This window comes from Tachypleus tridentatus, chromosome 11, assembly GCF_004210375.1.
Source record: "Tachypleus tridentatus isolate NWPU-2018 chromosome 11, ASM421037v1, whole genome shotgun sequence".
NCBI classification, from domain to species: domain Eukaryota; kingdom Metazoa; phylum Arthropoda; class Merostomata; order Xiphosura; family Limulidae; genus Tachypleus; species Tachypleus tridentatus.
Window position 1 is genome coordinate 73,976,872 of NC_134835.1, and position 16,117 is coordinate 73,992,988.

The following is a 16,117-nucleotide window of genomic DNA, read 5'->3' on the forward strand; positions in this document are numbered from 1 at the left end:
ATATCAGAGAGAATTACTGACATTTTTTGAAAGGCAGAATGTGAAATGAGAGTTTTGGCATGTGATTTCAATTTACTGTAAATATTTTAGCAAAGCAGTAAATGTAGAAACTAGAACTTTGCTTGTATTTATCTGTAGTCTAAGTGTATAATTCATTGAAGGTTTATAAGATCACATATGGGTAAAAGGAGAATCTGCAATGGGCAATTTGGAGAAAGACTGATTTTAAGAACTTATTTAAATACCTTCTCTTGAAATTATAAACTTAACCTTAAACAATATTAAATTCTGAATCATAATCTGTATCTTGATTCCAAGTTTACTGTCGTACATTCATAACAAATGGTTTAATTAAATTTTGAACGTAGCTTGTAAAGAGGTTATGATATGCATATTTTGACCCTGTCATACACATAGGGTTAATGTTTACTTAAAGCTTGTCAAATTCCACGAAGACAGCAATACACATTTACAAATTCACAAAAGCAAGTAGTCACAACTTCTCAACTCAAAGGTCAATGAATCTGACTAAGTCAATTAACTCTATCATGACTGGTATGTAGTTTTCAACTATTAAGTTCACAAGTGCATTTCAACTTTCAAAAACAAAGTAACAGTTAAAATGCTAATTCTACTCATACAATTTTTAAAAACAAATATTTAACATTTATTTAACATAATTCACAAAGTTAAAAAAATAAGCTCCAATTTTTGTTTCTGTACAGTTTTGAAGAGTCTTATCTGTAAACAATTCATTTATTGTCTTCTAATATTCTTGTGTCAATTCTAAAGTATAGGTTAATATCTGCAGAGGAACAACCATTCTTGAAAATGTAATGTTTCATATCTTCTTTTTATATTTTATTTTACACAATTTTCTTTCCTTTTTATTAGAACACCTTTCATTGCTACCCTTTCCTGATGTTGCAGCAACTAGACTGTACAGTTATAATGAAGCTCACTTTGAAAAATAGCTAGTCAATTATTAAAAACAACTGGGTGTAAATACATATCAATGGATTATAATGCAAATTACACAACACTCAGGAACATATCGCAGATCTCAAAATATGTTACAATTCCTTTTAACATTCTTTTCCTTCATAAAAGTACTTTTGTGTGTTAAGTTACAAGCTGTAGGAATATTCTTCTATAGCATGATGTCAGGTAAATGTACTTGGGTTTAGTGACTATAATAAACCAAGAATACCCAAAATTGGCCACAGTAAGTATCCAATACTGTTAACTAGACTGGTTTGGAATTGTCACGCAAAGTAATAAACTAAGTTGACTGTCGCATCATAACATATCCACAAATGAAAGGCTGAAAATGTTGGGATGGAAATTCAAACCCTCTACCCTCAGACTGCAAATCCCAATACTGTTAAAGCGCTCAGTATCCATAGGTTCACTGAGTGGAGGACCTCAGTTATGAAATGTTCTTGTTTGAAGAAAGTACAACAGGTATACGGAAATTGACGAGATGTGATTTGGGATGCTGCTCTGATAAAAAATTCACAGTTGCAGAGAATGCTATGCACAAATATATTTATAGTTTGTCTCAAGTCTATGAACAATGGAAGACTTGGTCTCTCGATATTTCGAGTGTCTGCTCTCTGTGGATACAATATCAACTAGTATGCCACAAATGCTGAGGGGTAAAGACAAGGGGATGGTATCCTAATAAGCTATTTTATATACCCAGGATTCAACTGCCACCACGTCAAACCCTTGACCTTTCCACACAAGAAGCACTAGGTGATACAGCTGATCACAACTGGAATACCACTTAAAAGTTGATAATAAATTAAAACAATACCTTTAGGTTCACTTGCCAGATAAGTTACAAAGAACTAAGGTTTGTTTCTTGTTGATATCATGCAATGCATAGGTTCCTATTTGTCACCACAAGATAACATGAACATATTATTTCATATGTTAATAAATGCACAATTTTTCTTTTGTTATTACAGAAAATTATCTCTAATAAGTACATAGGTTTGAACACATCAGTAGTCACCGACTTTTTAACCCTAGAACACACTGTAAACAATTACCCCACACTGGCATTCTAAGGTATGATGAGAACTCAAGTCATATGCAATCTATCAAATCTCTCACAATAATTATTAAACTATTTTTTCATTGATATTTTAACTATAAAACTGGTATTTTACAGTATCTAGTATTAATATCCACAATTGCATCACATGTTTACACTTAAAATTCAACTAATTCTACTAAACAAAAAAGAGGGATCAGAAAACATGTTCAGCCACTAAAGGCAACGTTCACTGCTACCCCACTGTGGCAATGAAACATGAGGACAGATTTGTTGAACTCTTCCAAACACTTAACTGTAAACTATAAGTTATTAACAATACCGAATACTTATCTTCCTGGATCCTTGAATCTTCTTTTCATTACATAAAATAAAAGCTCACAATCAACACTTACAGGAATATAAAACTAAGACTAACTTTCTCACTAATGTCAACTACTTAATCTAAATTAATGGTCAAAGCTTTATCAAGTAAACTAAGAACTAGCATCAAGAAATACATATATTAATAATTTTAAGTACATTTAACCTACTTTAATACTGTTATGGCAATGATGTTTTCTTTGGATATTATAAATATCTGTACAGTTATATCATACAGAGTATACAATTAAGATATGTATGTATATAAAGTCACACATTCAACAGTTTAAAGTGTTACCTCTTTTACTCAGCTGGGGGTCTTGTTCCTAATCACTGACTATCAAAAGTCTCAGATGCACTCTATTCTCTATCTCAGTTTTCTCAAGCCCAGCATCAGACAGACAGACATACACACACACACACATATATATATATAAATACAAAGAAACAGAAAAAATAACATATCATTTAGCAATATCTAATTATTTCAACATTATGTCCAACAACTATATTTCAGAGACTACTGTCAAAAATAATTATTGAGCTGAAATGAGAGCAACTTCTATCCAGTATCATCATGTCCCTCAAAATAAACTTTATTATTATATATTTTTTTACTATTTACTATGCTATCATTGTAAAAAAAAAAAAAGTTACAGCTCATGTTCTTGTAATGTTGTTTACAAAGCTTTGACCCTATTTTACATCATGCATTTATTACTAAATATTTTTTACATTTTCGTATATTATGCTGATGCTTTTAACCCATCAACTGTCTTCAGCCTAACTTTATATTTGCTGTTGAAATTATTACAAATTTAATGGTCTACTTTTGTTTTCGTGGTAGAAACACAAATACATAGTTACAGATATATGTTATTCCATGATTCCACATCAATAACAATAATTTTACAATGACCATTTTAATGTTAGTATATTCAAATTATTGAAACAATATTTTGCACATAAAATACTATATCTGATTGGAGGATTATTACCATCAGTGACACTAATCACACAATAGGCCAAGTACACTGTATAAAAGAACGTTTAATCATGGGCAGAAGTTATATGAAAACTCCAATCAATATGAAGTCAAAGTGGAAAGGATGTATCAGAATTACCTACTGATATCATTTGACATTTTGCAAGTAATAACATAATGTGTATCAACACTGGGATTTTAGGACCAAGATAAAAAGAAGAGATTGATAAGGTCCATTAAGCAAAGTGTTGCATCTTGCAAGATATGAAAAATCCATTAACACAAAAGCCAGTGATAAAATTCATCCTTGTGTCCCAGACAATAGCATGCAACACAATTAGAAAGGATCTCCATCTAAAAATGCAGTGCAAGTCATTTGTACACAAGTTGTTTCTAAGATGTAGTTGTTCAACAATCGTATACCTCAGGTAGCTGAAGAATGAAATCGGTATTCACGTTATCCATATGATGACATATTAGTTAAGTTGCTTCGTACAGCACCTAACTTCAACTCTTAATGGAGTATGAAAGGAATAAATGAAAGGCAGCATTTTTGATACGACAGCCTTATAATGAAGCCTTTTGATATAACAACTATGCTGCAGGACTACTGTCAAGATTAACAGCTGTTTGACAGAAAAGGAATGGACAGAAAAAAAATACTACAATGAAACGGTGAGCCTCAAATATAATTTAATATAATTTATTCAAACTCTCTACCTCTACTTAGATCTTTTGAACTTACTATTCTTTTGCATCTGTTTTAGGTATTATAATATTCAAGTTTTTTTAATCTTATCATGCAAATATGACTGTTGTACACTGTAAAACAATTTAGTATGAACAGTCAATTTAAAACCTTCAGAACAAATAACAACTTACCTTGTTGATTCTTTCTTTCGGGTGTGTTAATAATGCTGGGAAGTGAGACAAAGCATCACAATTAAGCACCACTTGAGTCTGTTCATCAGTTCCAGTGACAATGTTTCCTACAGCCCTTAAAGCTGCTGTCTACAATAAAAACTGTGTGTTATCTCATGTTCCTTGTATTTATTTTACTTGACAGTGTTTCAGATATAGAATAAATCAACAACTAGGCTATTTAAATGCATTTAAAAAAAACACACAAATAGTTCTAACTTTAACTTTGAAAGTACTTTTAAAACTGAAAATCAAAATATAGATTTGAAAAATATTAGATAACTGAAATCTTTCTGGTGCACAAGAAGACTTGAAATGTGTACCTGTCATTCTATCTGCATTTGATTTCTAATAGACAGGCTATATTATTTAGTAACCCTTTAAACTCAAGTAGATGAAAGAGATAAGCTTTTTGCTCACAAATATATATTTAAATTTGTAAAGCAAATTGACTGTAATAGAATTAGTCAATACTTTGCAAAGAAGACTACCATTATACATATGGTAAAAAATGTACTTAAATTAATGTAGTTGTAATTTTTAATAAATGACTTCATATTTTGACCCTTGACAATAATAATTTACTGGTAACATAAATACTCCTGTTTGATTTATTTGGTTTTACTGATGAGGACTCATCAATGAACAACTACTTCAAAATGTCTTTTTTTTAATATCTCACACACCGCTAAAATTACACAAGAATTAACTAATTATAAAGTAGAGACATTTCACAAACAATCTTTTAAAATACAGATTTTAAAGCAGATGTTAGTTGTTAAGTGCAGAATAAACTATCAAAAAAACTCTTAAGTGTGTGGCAGCATAAAGTGTTATTTAACCTTTCTAGCCCAGTTTGTTAAGTTTTAAAAATCATCTGGTCTGCTCCCAACAAAATAAAACTAGAAATAACACATTCAGATTTACAGTTTTGTTTTTATACTTTACCCTCATTTGTTTTCAATGTTAGTTACTTGTCTAGCTTAAGTAGTTTGAAAACTAATTCTATGAAGCTAGTTTTACCAAGACCCACAAAAATTTAGTTACCTACACAGCAGGAATGATTTTCTCTCTTGAGACCTGTTTACTATCAGATCCTTTCCTCTTTAAATGATTATAAATATTTAAATGTTTAGGCAATAAGTCAGAGACTTTTCTTAATCACTTCCTCAAATTATCTAGTTCCATAATAGTTTTGGTTACATAAAATCAGAAAACTAATTTTATTGGCTACCACACTGTTAATTTAGTTGATGAAATTATTTTTATAGTTGTTTTTCATTTCATATTAATTCTTCCAAGTAACTTGACACTGTTATGTTTTATTGTGGACCTTGCCTCAGCATGACTTAAAACAAGGTAGGTAGGTATTTTTAACTCTGAGAGCCAGCTTGGTCAATTCAAAACCAGCTGGAAGAAATTCTTTGAAACTTCAGGATTATTTTCTATAGATTACTTACCTTCTATGAACATTTTATTTTTTACATGATACTTGTATGAATTCACATTTTTCAAATTTAAAAAAAGATTTCATTGTGATATGTTTTGTAAGTAAAAATTTACCTTTTTGTAGACTTTACCAATTTTATGTCTTGCTGTGTTCTTAAGTTATTTTAAGAAACTGCAAATTTTACCTCTGTTTTGAGATGAAAAATAACATTTAATTTCACATTTTAACAATGACTGTCCTACAAAAGAATAACATTTTGAATATACCAAAGTCATAAATGTTCCTAAACTGTTAATCAAGTTTCACTTAATATATACACATTAAAATACAATTTATATTTTTTCCACATTTATTTTCAGTGATTTTCTTTGCCCATTTAAGTTGTTGTTACTTAGTAAGATAAGGTAGACTCAGACAATTCATTATTTGTAGTCAGATTTATAAATGACTTATCCTCAGCCTACCTTATCTTGTTCCATAAAAACATTTTCTATCATATTTCAACACCATAATTCAAATTAAATATAAAATTATAAATCAAGCTTTAACATAAAAAAAAAAGACACTTTTTTGTCTAACAACATATTATCAAGCTAACCTTTTATCATTTTGTTTTGATATTTATGCAAATCCCTTCTGATCTGGAAGCCTTTCTGGCTTGTAAAGAATGAAAAATGATCTTTAGTGGTATATTTAGGTTAGTAGCCAATGACTTCTTAAAGCTTAGATATGGGCAATTACAATACATGATGACAACTAAGGTAGAGAAACATTATTTAAATAACATATAAATCAATGGTTCTCAACCTTTTCTGACTTGTGGCACACTATGACAATCTGAACATTTTTGCAGCACACCTGGAAAGCCTTAACAATTTTTTAGGTACACGTTATATGGCAAGCGTTAAAAGCCTTAGAATGAAAATCACGGCCAAAGCAAGCAATATTAATGTCATCTGCACATTGACAATACCATCGCTTGCTTTGGCCGTGAGTGTCCTTCTAAGGCTTTTTAACGATTTTGTGATATATCAGAAAAATAAAAACCTTTTATTTTTACATACGTTTCCTTGATGACGCTTGTGCATGTTTCTGAGAGCAAATCAAATTGAAGCGAGGGTCTAACGTAGACAAACAAGCTCGCATTTCATCATCAACTTTGCAAAACCACAAAGGTACAAATGAAAGCAGAATTTCAACTGTTTTTGAACTGATCGCAGGATATGAATTTTTAATGGAGATCCAAAACTCATCCAAGCTCTTTTCAGGAAACAATGACTGATAAAATTTGTCGTTTTGTAAATCAATGAGCTGTTCTTCCTCCTCAGTTGTAAGGTTTGTTGTCTCATTGATTCCGAATGGATAGGTCACCCAGTTATATTTGTTGAAAGCAACTGACGGGAAGTAATGTTTTAGTGCAGACTGTAGGTCACTTAATGTGTTCAAAATTTATGGGGCAATTTTCTTCTTTGACGGTCATTTGTTAACAGAAGGAAAACAATCAAAGACTCCTTTTGAGATCTCATTCCTTCATTGAAGGCCTTCAGTTTGGACGTTGCAGTAATAATGTTTTCAGATGGTCCTTGGAGACTTAACTTCAGAGAATTTAATTTATCAAACAAGTCAGAGAGAAATTGAACCATGAGCCACCAGATCTCGTCATGAATGCAAGATTCAAAACCCGCTTCCTCAACCTCCAAGAAAGAAATTACTTCAGTTTTTAGTTGGACAAGACACTTTAATACCTTTCTTTCGAAAGCCATCAAACTCCAGTGTAATACAGAAGCTTTTTTTAGTCTTAATCCATAGCCTCACAGAGAAGAGACAAAAGTTGAGATTGAAGTGGCCGAGACTTGATGAAATTCACCACTTGAATAACTTGATTTATAACTGACTGCAAATCTTTCGGCAAAGATTTGGAGGCAAGCTCCTCTCTGCGAATCATGCAGTGAACAATCCCAATGTTTGGATTTTGTTGGTGCACCAGAGTGACAAATCCCTTCTTTTTTCCTTGCATTGAAGGACAGCAATTGGTGCAAATGCTGACACAGTAACTCCAATGTAATTTGAAGAACAAAATGTTTTCATTTACCAACTCGAAAATTCTTGGCCTTTTGCTGTACTTTTTAAATATTTGCAAAATAAGTATTTGTTTACGATTTTTCCATCTTTTATGAATTGAGCAAATGCCAGAACTTGAGCTTTTTTACTAACATCAGTAGATTCATCAACTTAAAGAGACCATAGCAGACAATTCATCTTCAGGTGCTTCGAAGTGTTTGCAAACTTGATCCTTCAAATCCGACGACAAGTCTACAATTCTGCACGAAATTGTGTCATTGGACAGTGGAACTTGCTTAACCTTTTTGGTGGCATCCGTTCTAAGCATAGTTTCAACGATGATTGCTAATGCTGGCACAATGACTGATTCGGCCTCGGTATGTGCTTTCTTGCATTTTGCCAACAATTGAGCAACCTTATAACTTTCAATCAATCCTTTTTCGGGCAACTTCATGTAGTTCACAAGCTTCCTTGATTGTTCATGTTATTCGATAAAGCTGCATTGTAGAGTAGGCAGAATGGTAATTGAGATTGTTCCGATTCCAAAGCAAAAAAAAAACCGTATTTGATGTATTCGTCTTTGTACGTTCCTTCGATTCCTTGCTTTTGATTCAACACATTCTCCTTTGCAGCACCAGAGTTGCTTAAATATTTTTCCATGGATAAATGATAAAGCTAATTCATACACAATAAGCAGTTAGTTCTGCAGTTGATATAAAATTACTACCTACAGCATAGTAGGTGTAGCTTACTGCAGAATGAGAATGTGTTCCAGAAAGCAGTTTGATTGTTTGATGCATCACTTATGACGTACGAAGAGCTTGTTGCACTACAATTAAACTGACAGTCGAATTGTTGCAGTCAAGAATGAAATTTAAGTATGAACTTCTCAGTGCTCGAGCTTAATGAAAACCATCACTGATATAAATAAAGCTACATTTGTATTCAAAATACACGAACAAATTACTCTTTTTTTTTTACTCAAAATTATTACAAATTTCCTCCAAGAAGCCAAAAGTTCCATATGTTAAAAAAATTCAGAAATTTATATAAACTAATAATTGGAATAGGATCATGCTGAAATCTACCACAAATCAAAATCTGCAATTCAAACTTTAATTTACTTTCTAAACTAAACAAATAAAAAATAAAATTTTTATTGAATAAATAAAAGTTTTTTTTTTATGTATGGAGAAATGACTACACATTTATTTTACTTAATTCTTAAAAATTCAATGATGCAACTGTCTTTGAGGCAGGATGTACTATTCTCAGCATAAGAGAATAAATTAACAAGTATTATCTCTGTTTCAACAACATATACTTTACTGGAAATTTTTATTAACAAATTGGGCTAGTGCATGATGTCATTTAATAAACCTGTGATTATATTACTGCTTATACAATAAATAAGCATGTGAGAAACCTTGTTTCAAGGCCAATGTTTACAAGTATTTTGTGTGTAATGGCACAGTATATAGTTTTGTTGTACAATATTTCTTTTATAATATATTGTACATTTATCAAAAAAATTAATTTAGGTTTAAAAACATTAAACAATTCTTATGCTTTATGTTTTAAGTGTCAACGTTTCAGATATGACGAGATTTGTCAATAATTTTTTGTGAAAACAAAGAACAAAATGGCAAGTATAATGCTACCAAAATAGAGAGATGAACAGAGCATTTAGTTTTATCCAATATGATAGTTTTGACACTATAGTTAAAAATATGAACTAATAATTTATGGTTTTAACATGACTGATCTGATTACTTAGCAAGAGCTTTGGAAATGATAATCTCTTTGCCACAGATTTTTTTTTTAATACATAAATATACTAACCTGAACCTTAACTTCTTTATGGCTGAGAAATGGAACAAGATGAGGCACCACACCAGAATCAATTACCATCTGAAACATCCAATAAGGTACTGTCATAATGTTGTCTTGTTTTTTCATGTTATTTACTTTTACATTTCTCAAATATTGTTCTATAAATACATTTGTAGTTTATAGTTAACTCTTCACACAGGCTCAGTCAGTTTAGCTGACCACATGACCTCTCTGTAGCCGTTTAAAATCTAATAGATTTAATACTTCTAATTTTCAATATAATATGTATCTTCACACAATTTGGCAGTCTTTCAGCTAAGACTATATATTTTTGACATACAAAAACCAATTTTTTAATAAACTATAATAAAACTTTGTCTGTGAACATTCCGAGTATTTGTTTTGAAAAGTACTTTTCTTCTTAAGATTAAAAATACTTTTCTTCATCTCAAAAGTTCAAAACATTATTTGTGTAATCCCTAAAAAAATCTCCTAAATGCATTTCAAGTTTTTTTCCAGTAAAACTGTTTTATATGTTATTCTCTCTATCATAACTCAAAATGAGGTCACTCAATTTGATTGACCTCACAACCACAAAATAGATCTGAATTCCCTTTACTCATTCTAGAATTATTTCAAATTGCAACATGAAACTATATTTGTTTATCCTAAGTAACTTTAAGCTCATAAAAATATACATTTATTTATAATTATATTTTATTATTGCCTATTGAGCAGTATCTAACTATTGTCCATACCACAAAGTTGTAAATCACTTGAGAGAATAAATTAACAAGTGTTATCTCTGTTTTAACAAATGGGCTAGTGCACTGAGTTCATCCTTTCACTCCATTAAAACCATACCATCATCAAGATTACTGATGAAATTCTTTAAAAACATATATCATTATTTCAAGCAATGAAAACTTCAGTTTTACAATAAGATAAATTTAATAAATAAATAAAAAATTTACAATAACTTTCCTCTGCTACAAATACTATAAAAAACCTCCAATTCTACAAATTTATTAAATTTTAAAGAATTACAGGTTCAATGCTGAAAGCCACTGAAATAGCAGAAAACCAACATGCCTATAAAAACTGTTATAAAATATATTCAATTAAATTCTTTATAACAATTTTCAAGCCTACTTGTTTTACAATATTTTGCCAGCTTTGATATTAACACTAACATTTACAGTATTATATTACATGTTGAAAAATAGCTTTACAGAATCTTTTGTCACACATCATACACCTCAACTGATGAGTTCTGGTATTTAATGATATGCTCATTGGGCAGACTTGTGGGAGGTCAAAAAAATAGATCCGAAATGAAAAACAGCTTACTAATTTGTTTTTATAACAACTTTTAAAAGAGGTAGCATATAAATTTCAAGGAAAGTTGATTAGCTGATAGATGAAAAAAACATGCTGGCTTAGCCTAAAGTAACTTTATGCAGTAAGTTTGCATAAGAGATATACATAAAGAAATCACTGTGTAAGCTTCTGATGAATCAGCAAAAAAAGTATTAACACAAAAAATCCCAAGCATGGTTCTCTCTGGTAAGGTTAATCTTTGCCTCTATTGCCACCTTCAAACCTTAATGAAGGATAGAAATTGAACATGTAACTTGTACATAAAAGATGTCAAACTTTGATGCAAGATGTACTGCTAATGCAAATTGGTTCCTTCAAGCAGTTCCTTTACATTAGGATCAACAGCACATTTTATAATGATTTATCATTAAATCTCACTCATGTTAATCTAATAATAAAAGAAAGATTGCCAGACCCATAGATACAATAGAATAGGAAGTGACAAGGCCGAGATAAAGATTTACAGAAGTTCTAGTTATCCTAACAACTAAGGACTGTAAAATCACTCATATTTTCTCTCTGGATTTATGCTAAACTTGAAAATATTTCCTAGACACTTCACAATGTAAAAAAATCTCAGATATGAATAAATTTACCTGTACCAGTTCATTTCCTCCATCAGTTAGGTAAGATATTGCCCAAAAAGTATCGACTAAAATCTAAAAAAAAACGTTAAGTTGTGTATTCAATAAATTTTCATAATCTAAGAACAACCACACAATTATATTTTCAACAGATGAATTTTTTCTGTAAGCTAAAAAAAAAATTTTCTTTTAAAATAATTCAAACATATGAAAGCCTATTCTAATATTTTAAAATATGCATTCAAAACTATATATACAGAAACAAACATGTTTAGCACTTGTATGAGATGATGATATGATTAAAAAAAATACTTCAGAATAGAAAATCAATAAATATGCAAGAATATACCAAATAACTTGCTCAAGCATACAAAAATTAAACATTTACATTGATATCTGGGTGATGTATTAGCATGCATAATACAGGAAGAATCTCTGAAACTGCTTCTTTAGGTGGTGGTGGTTCTTTATTTCGACAAAGGTTAACTATCACCCAAGTGATGTTTCTGAGGAAAGAAAGAGGGGTGTCAGGTTTGATCAAGGCAAGTAGAGGTGGAATCACACCAGCTCTGATGACAAAATCTCGAAGCTGAGGTCCATCTCCTGCAATAAAGACAGAAAGAAGAGTTATTAGCTTCTTTCGTTTCCTAAAGTATTATGTGTAAAATAAAATAAACATATATAAATTTTGGTTTAACAAAATTTCATGGGAATTAACATGCAATACTCTAATTAAAGTTCACTGAATTGTAAAAAAGCTATACTTAATTCAAGTTTCCCAAATTCATCAATTTTAGTTCTTAAATTAAAATTAATCTTCCAATATTTTTTAAAATTACTTTTCAGTATTAAAATATTCATCAACTGCTCATTCATTTGTATGTACAATGAAGTTAATTGTACTTTACAAAAATGATATTCCACAATCTGTGCTGTCCTTGAGAACTATATCCTTCATCACTTCATCATGATTAGTTTAATGGTCATGACTTTCTAAGAAAGGATGGTTAAGACCAATTTTAAAACACATACTTTATGTGGACATTGCTTTACAAGACCATGCTTAAGCATTCCAAACACAAAAAATCCAATGAAATTTCATCAGGAAATTTTAAACGAATATTGATGATTGGGACTACTGTAATTCAAGTTTTTTTGGACACATTTCTCATAAATATAGCCTTTCATTATTTTATTTGTACTATTTGGAAGTATGCATAGCTTAATTACAATAAAGTTTTAGTAAGAAGATTCTCTTTTATATCTATAGGCTTCATGGATAATTGCAAGCAGCTTTCCTAACTCACAAACCATCTGACCAGCAGGAAAGTTTCTGGAACTCATGTTTAATTGATAAAAAAATTTACCAGTGTGTGTGTGTGTGTATCCAATAAAATCTCTAGTAGTGCTTTTATGTCTCATTATTTCACAAATAATTTTAAAATAAAAATTTGTTCATCTTTTATTTTGTGTTGTTCTGTGACCTACCACTATATCCCTTTTGACCCAACCAACAGCAACTTTTCTTAAACAGCTAACAAGGTAGTCAATAAAAAAACTGGACATAAGTGCTAGAATGCATGTCCCAATCGCCCACTACTAATCACTATCTACAAATTACTGTAGGCATGGTAGTTACACCTAAAAACATTAATATAAATAACCAAGAGGTTGTTGTTTGTAAAGTCAAAAACAGAAAAATGTGTTTGAAAAAATACCCTTAATTTCTGTAAAACATCCAACTTTGATCCACAGACCATTGCTACAAAATAATAAGAACTACAAAACTGTCCCTGAAAGCTTCAGTAACAATCGAGTTCTCATCCTTAGCACATATCACTTGTTCAAATTAAATCATTTTCTTAAAGTTAGCATTTTCAGATTTGGCATATGGAATGTTATAAACCAGACGAAAAAATCAGTATTTACACAAATAGCATATGTTAAAAGTAACATCATTCATTGTTTCTATAAAATGTTTAACAATTTGTAATATTTATTATAAAAAAAAGTTTAAAGACCTCAGTAACTTTTCAGGTTATATATCCCTCAACTGTTCACATATCTGCTAACAAGTGAACATTTCCTAGAAAGAAAACATTATAATTACAAACAGTTAGACATCTTTTTAGTAAGAAATAACTCGATTTTAACAAGATGTATGGATCCACATTATTAGAGAAGGATAAATCAATGATAGAAAAACTGAATTCTCATGTTTACAAAAAATGTCTAATTGTACCCTACCCTCCAGCAAAATAAAATCCAAGTCTAAATTATGTAAGTTATTACTATTAAAAATACTGCTGTGTGAACAGCTGTTTTTGCTGGCACTTGTTAATTGTAGTTTTATCACCTCATGCAAAAACTTTAGAAAAAATAAACATTTTCTAAAACAAAAAAAGGGATTTTTCTGGGAAGTACTGCATGGGAAATAGATTGTGCCAATAAAAACTGTAATGTTTTTAGATACACTAAAAGTGGTACCCTTTATTTTTAAGAAGTACATTTTGTTAGTAATATATTTAAACAAAACATCAATAAAGATAAAAATAATGTTCTGTGATAAAGAAATGGTGTTCCACGTACTGTAGTTACTTTAATAACTGCTTGAATTCTGAATACCCAAATGAAAAATTTATGGATTTTTATTTATGGTGTCATTCCATATATGGCATCACATTGCATTTATTATTTCAAACACATACATACACTAAATTCCTAATGAAAAAAATTACTTCATTCTAATTTACATGGAACAGATTTTAGAGGGATACAAATTTAAACTATTAATAGAAATTAAGTGATTAATATAATGAAATACAAAAGAATACAGATTAGATTACTGTTTAATAAGGGTACTTTTCATAGAAGCAAAGGCACAAATTAACTACACTTCAAAAATAAATTGGCATTCATACTAATACCAATCAGTTGTTGAATATTTATTCATTAAAAGCATTAAATACAAATGTTAGATCAATTTTTAAACTGAGCATATATTTCTTTTAAAATCTTATTACTGTAATAATTAACATTTTTTAAAAATAAATATTTTCGCTTTTGGCAATTCAGTACACTGGACTTGAAAAGGTTAACTTCAGTTAACTCAGATTATATTTTAATGATTTTAACATTGGCTACGGATGGGTGCTCAGTTGTTAATAAACTATTCAGGTAAGGTTTTATATTTCTTTTTATTTTGCAATAATATATTCTGTGGGTGGAAGTTCAGGGTTTTACAGATAAATAAATTAGGGGTATTTCTGATAAAATATGTTCCCACCTTGACTTGAGTAATAACATTTTTTTTAATTGAAGTAATTCTAAAATGTACAATATTGATGCTCTGCATCAATCAAACTGTAATTACAATTGATTTATTTAAACTTTTAATTTTCCCATGAGAACTGTTTGTTTCACAATTATTTTGTTTATTACAACTGAGGTTTTCCTTGTAATCAATGAAATATTTCTAAAATATACAATTCCTTTTATTTTCCTCAATTTTGTAATTGTGGAGTTTCAACAAGAGTCAAAAATATCTGGTAATTAATTATAAAGTTTGATTTATTTTGTTTAGTTAGGTTTTCTTATTTAACCTACATGTTTTTAATTTTACACATTAGTTACAAATACACACACACAATAATAAATTGAAAATATGCATAAAAAAATTTACATTTAGAACATACTAAGTTAAGATTAGTTAACAGTTTAGTTCTCGCCTTCCTAAGCCTACTCTTTTTCTGTTTGTGTTCAAAAGGTAGTTCATGTAGATTTCAAATACAAATTCTGGAACACCAGTAACACACATTTTATTTGATTAGATTGTATGAAAACTACTATAATTTAGTTAGCTTTTTTATTTATACTATAAATATATTAACCCTTCTGCAACAGGCTCACATACACAAGCCATATATACATTTGCACATGTTAAGTATTTGTAGTATAACTTTTAATGCAGTACTTGTGTATTCATAAAGTTTGGTAGACATTTAGTAGAGATTACAAGAAAAATCAAATTTGTTAATGAATTATTTTTAATAAAGATTTGTTGTGAATACGTCAAGTCTGTTTCATTACTTGTGTGAGTGCAAAGTGATTTTCATGTTATGATTAAAAACTATTCTTTATAACAAAAACCTCAAATATCATTTATATAATCTCAAACCTCCTAAAACATATTTCAAACATTTGTTTTCAGTAACACTTTATAACTTATTTTCTCCACCATAACTCAATAAGAGATCTGTCAATTGAACTGACCTCATAACCACTTAAAAAATTAGAAATTTAAATTATGCTTTTTCATTCTAGAATACTAAAACTTATAAACACACAAAAAACATGGTTAGTCTAAACTGCTTAAATTTCACAACAAAACTTATATACATATTTATTATTTCTATTATATTGACCTTTCAGCAGTAGTCTGCTAACATTATAAAAGTTGCAATTACAGGGTGCACATA

The 16,117-nt window shown here is 29.8% G+C and overlaps 1 protein-coding gene across 1 annotated transcript in view; it reads right to left on the reverse strand.

The window, feature by feature from the left end:
• LOC143232470 (importin subunit alpha-3-like) overlaps positions 1 to 16,117 on the reverse strand; it is a 49,508-nt gene that overhangs the window by 11,540 nt on the left and 21,851 nt on the right. Inside the window, exons 6-9 of the mRNA XM_076467973.1 lie at positions 12,028 to 12,242; positions 11,652 to 11,714; positions 9,685 to 9,753; positions 4,293 to 4,421 (exon numbers count right to left, since the gene is read on the reverse strand). Of these exons, the coding sequence (XP_076324088.1) occupies positions 4,293 to 4,421; positions 9,685 to 9,753; positions 11,652 to 11,714; positions 12,028 to 12,242 (476 nt within the window). The remainder of the gene's footprint in view (positions 1 to 4,292; positions 4,422 to 9,684; positions 9,754 to 11,651; positions 11,715 to 12,027; positions 12,243 to 16,117) is intronic.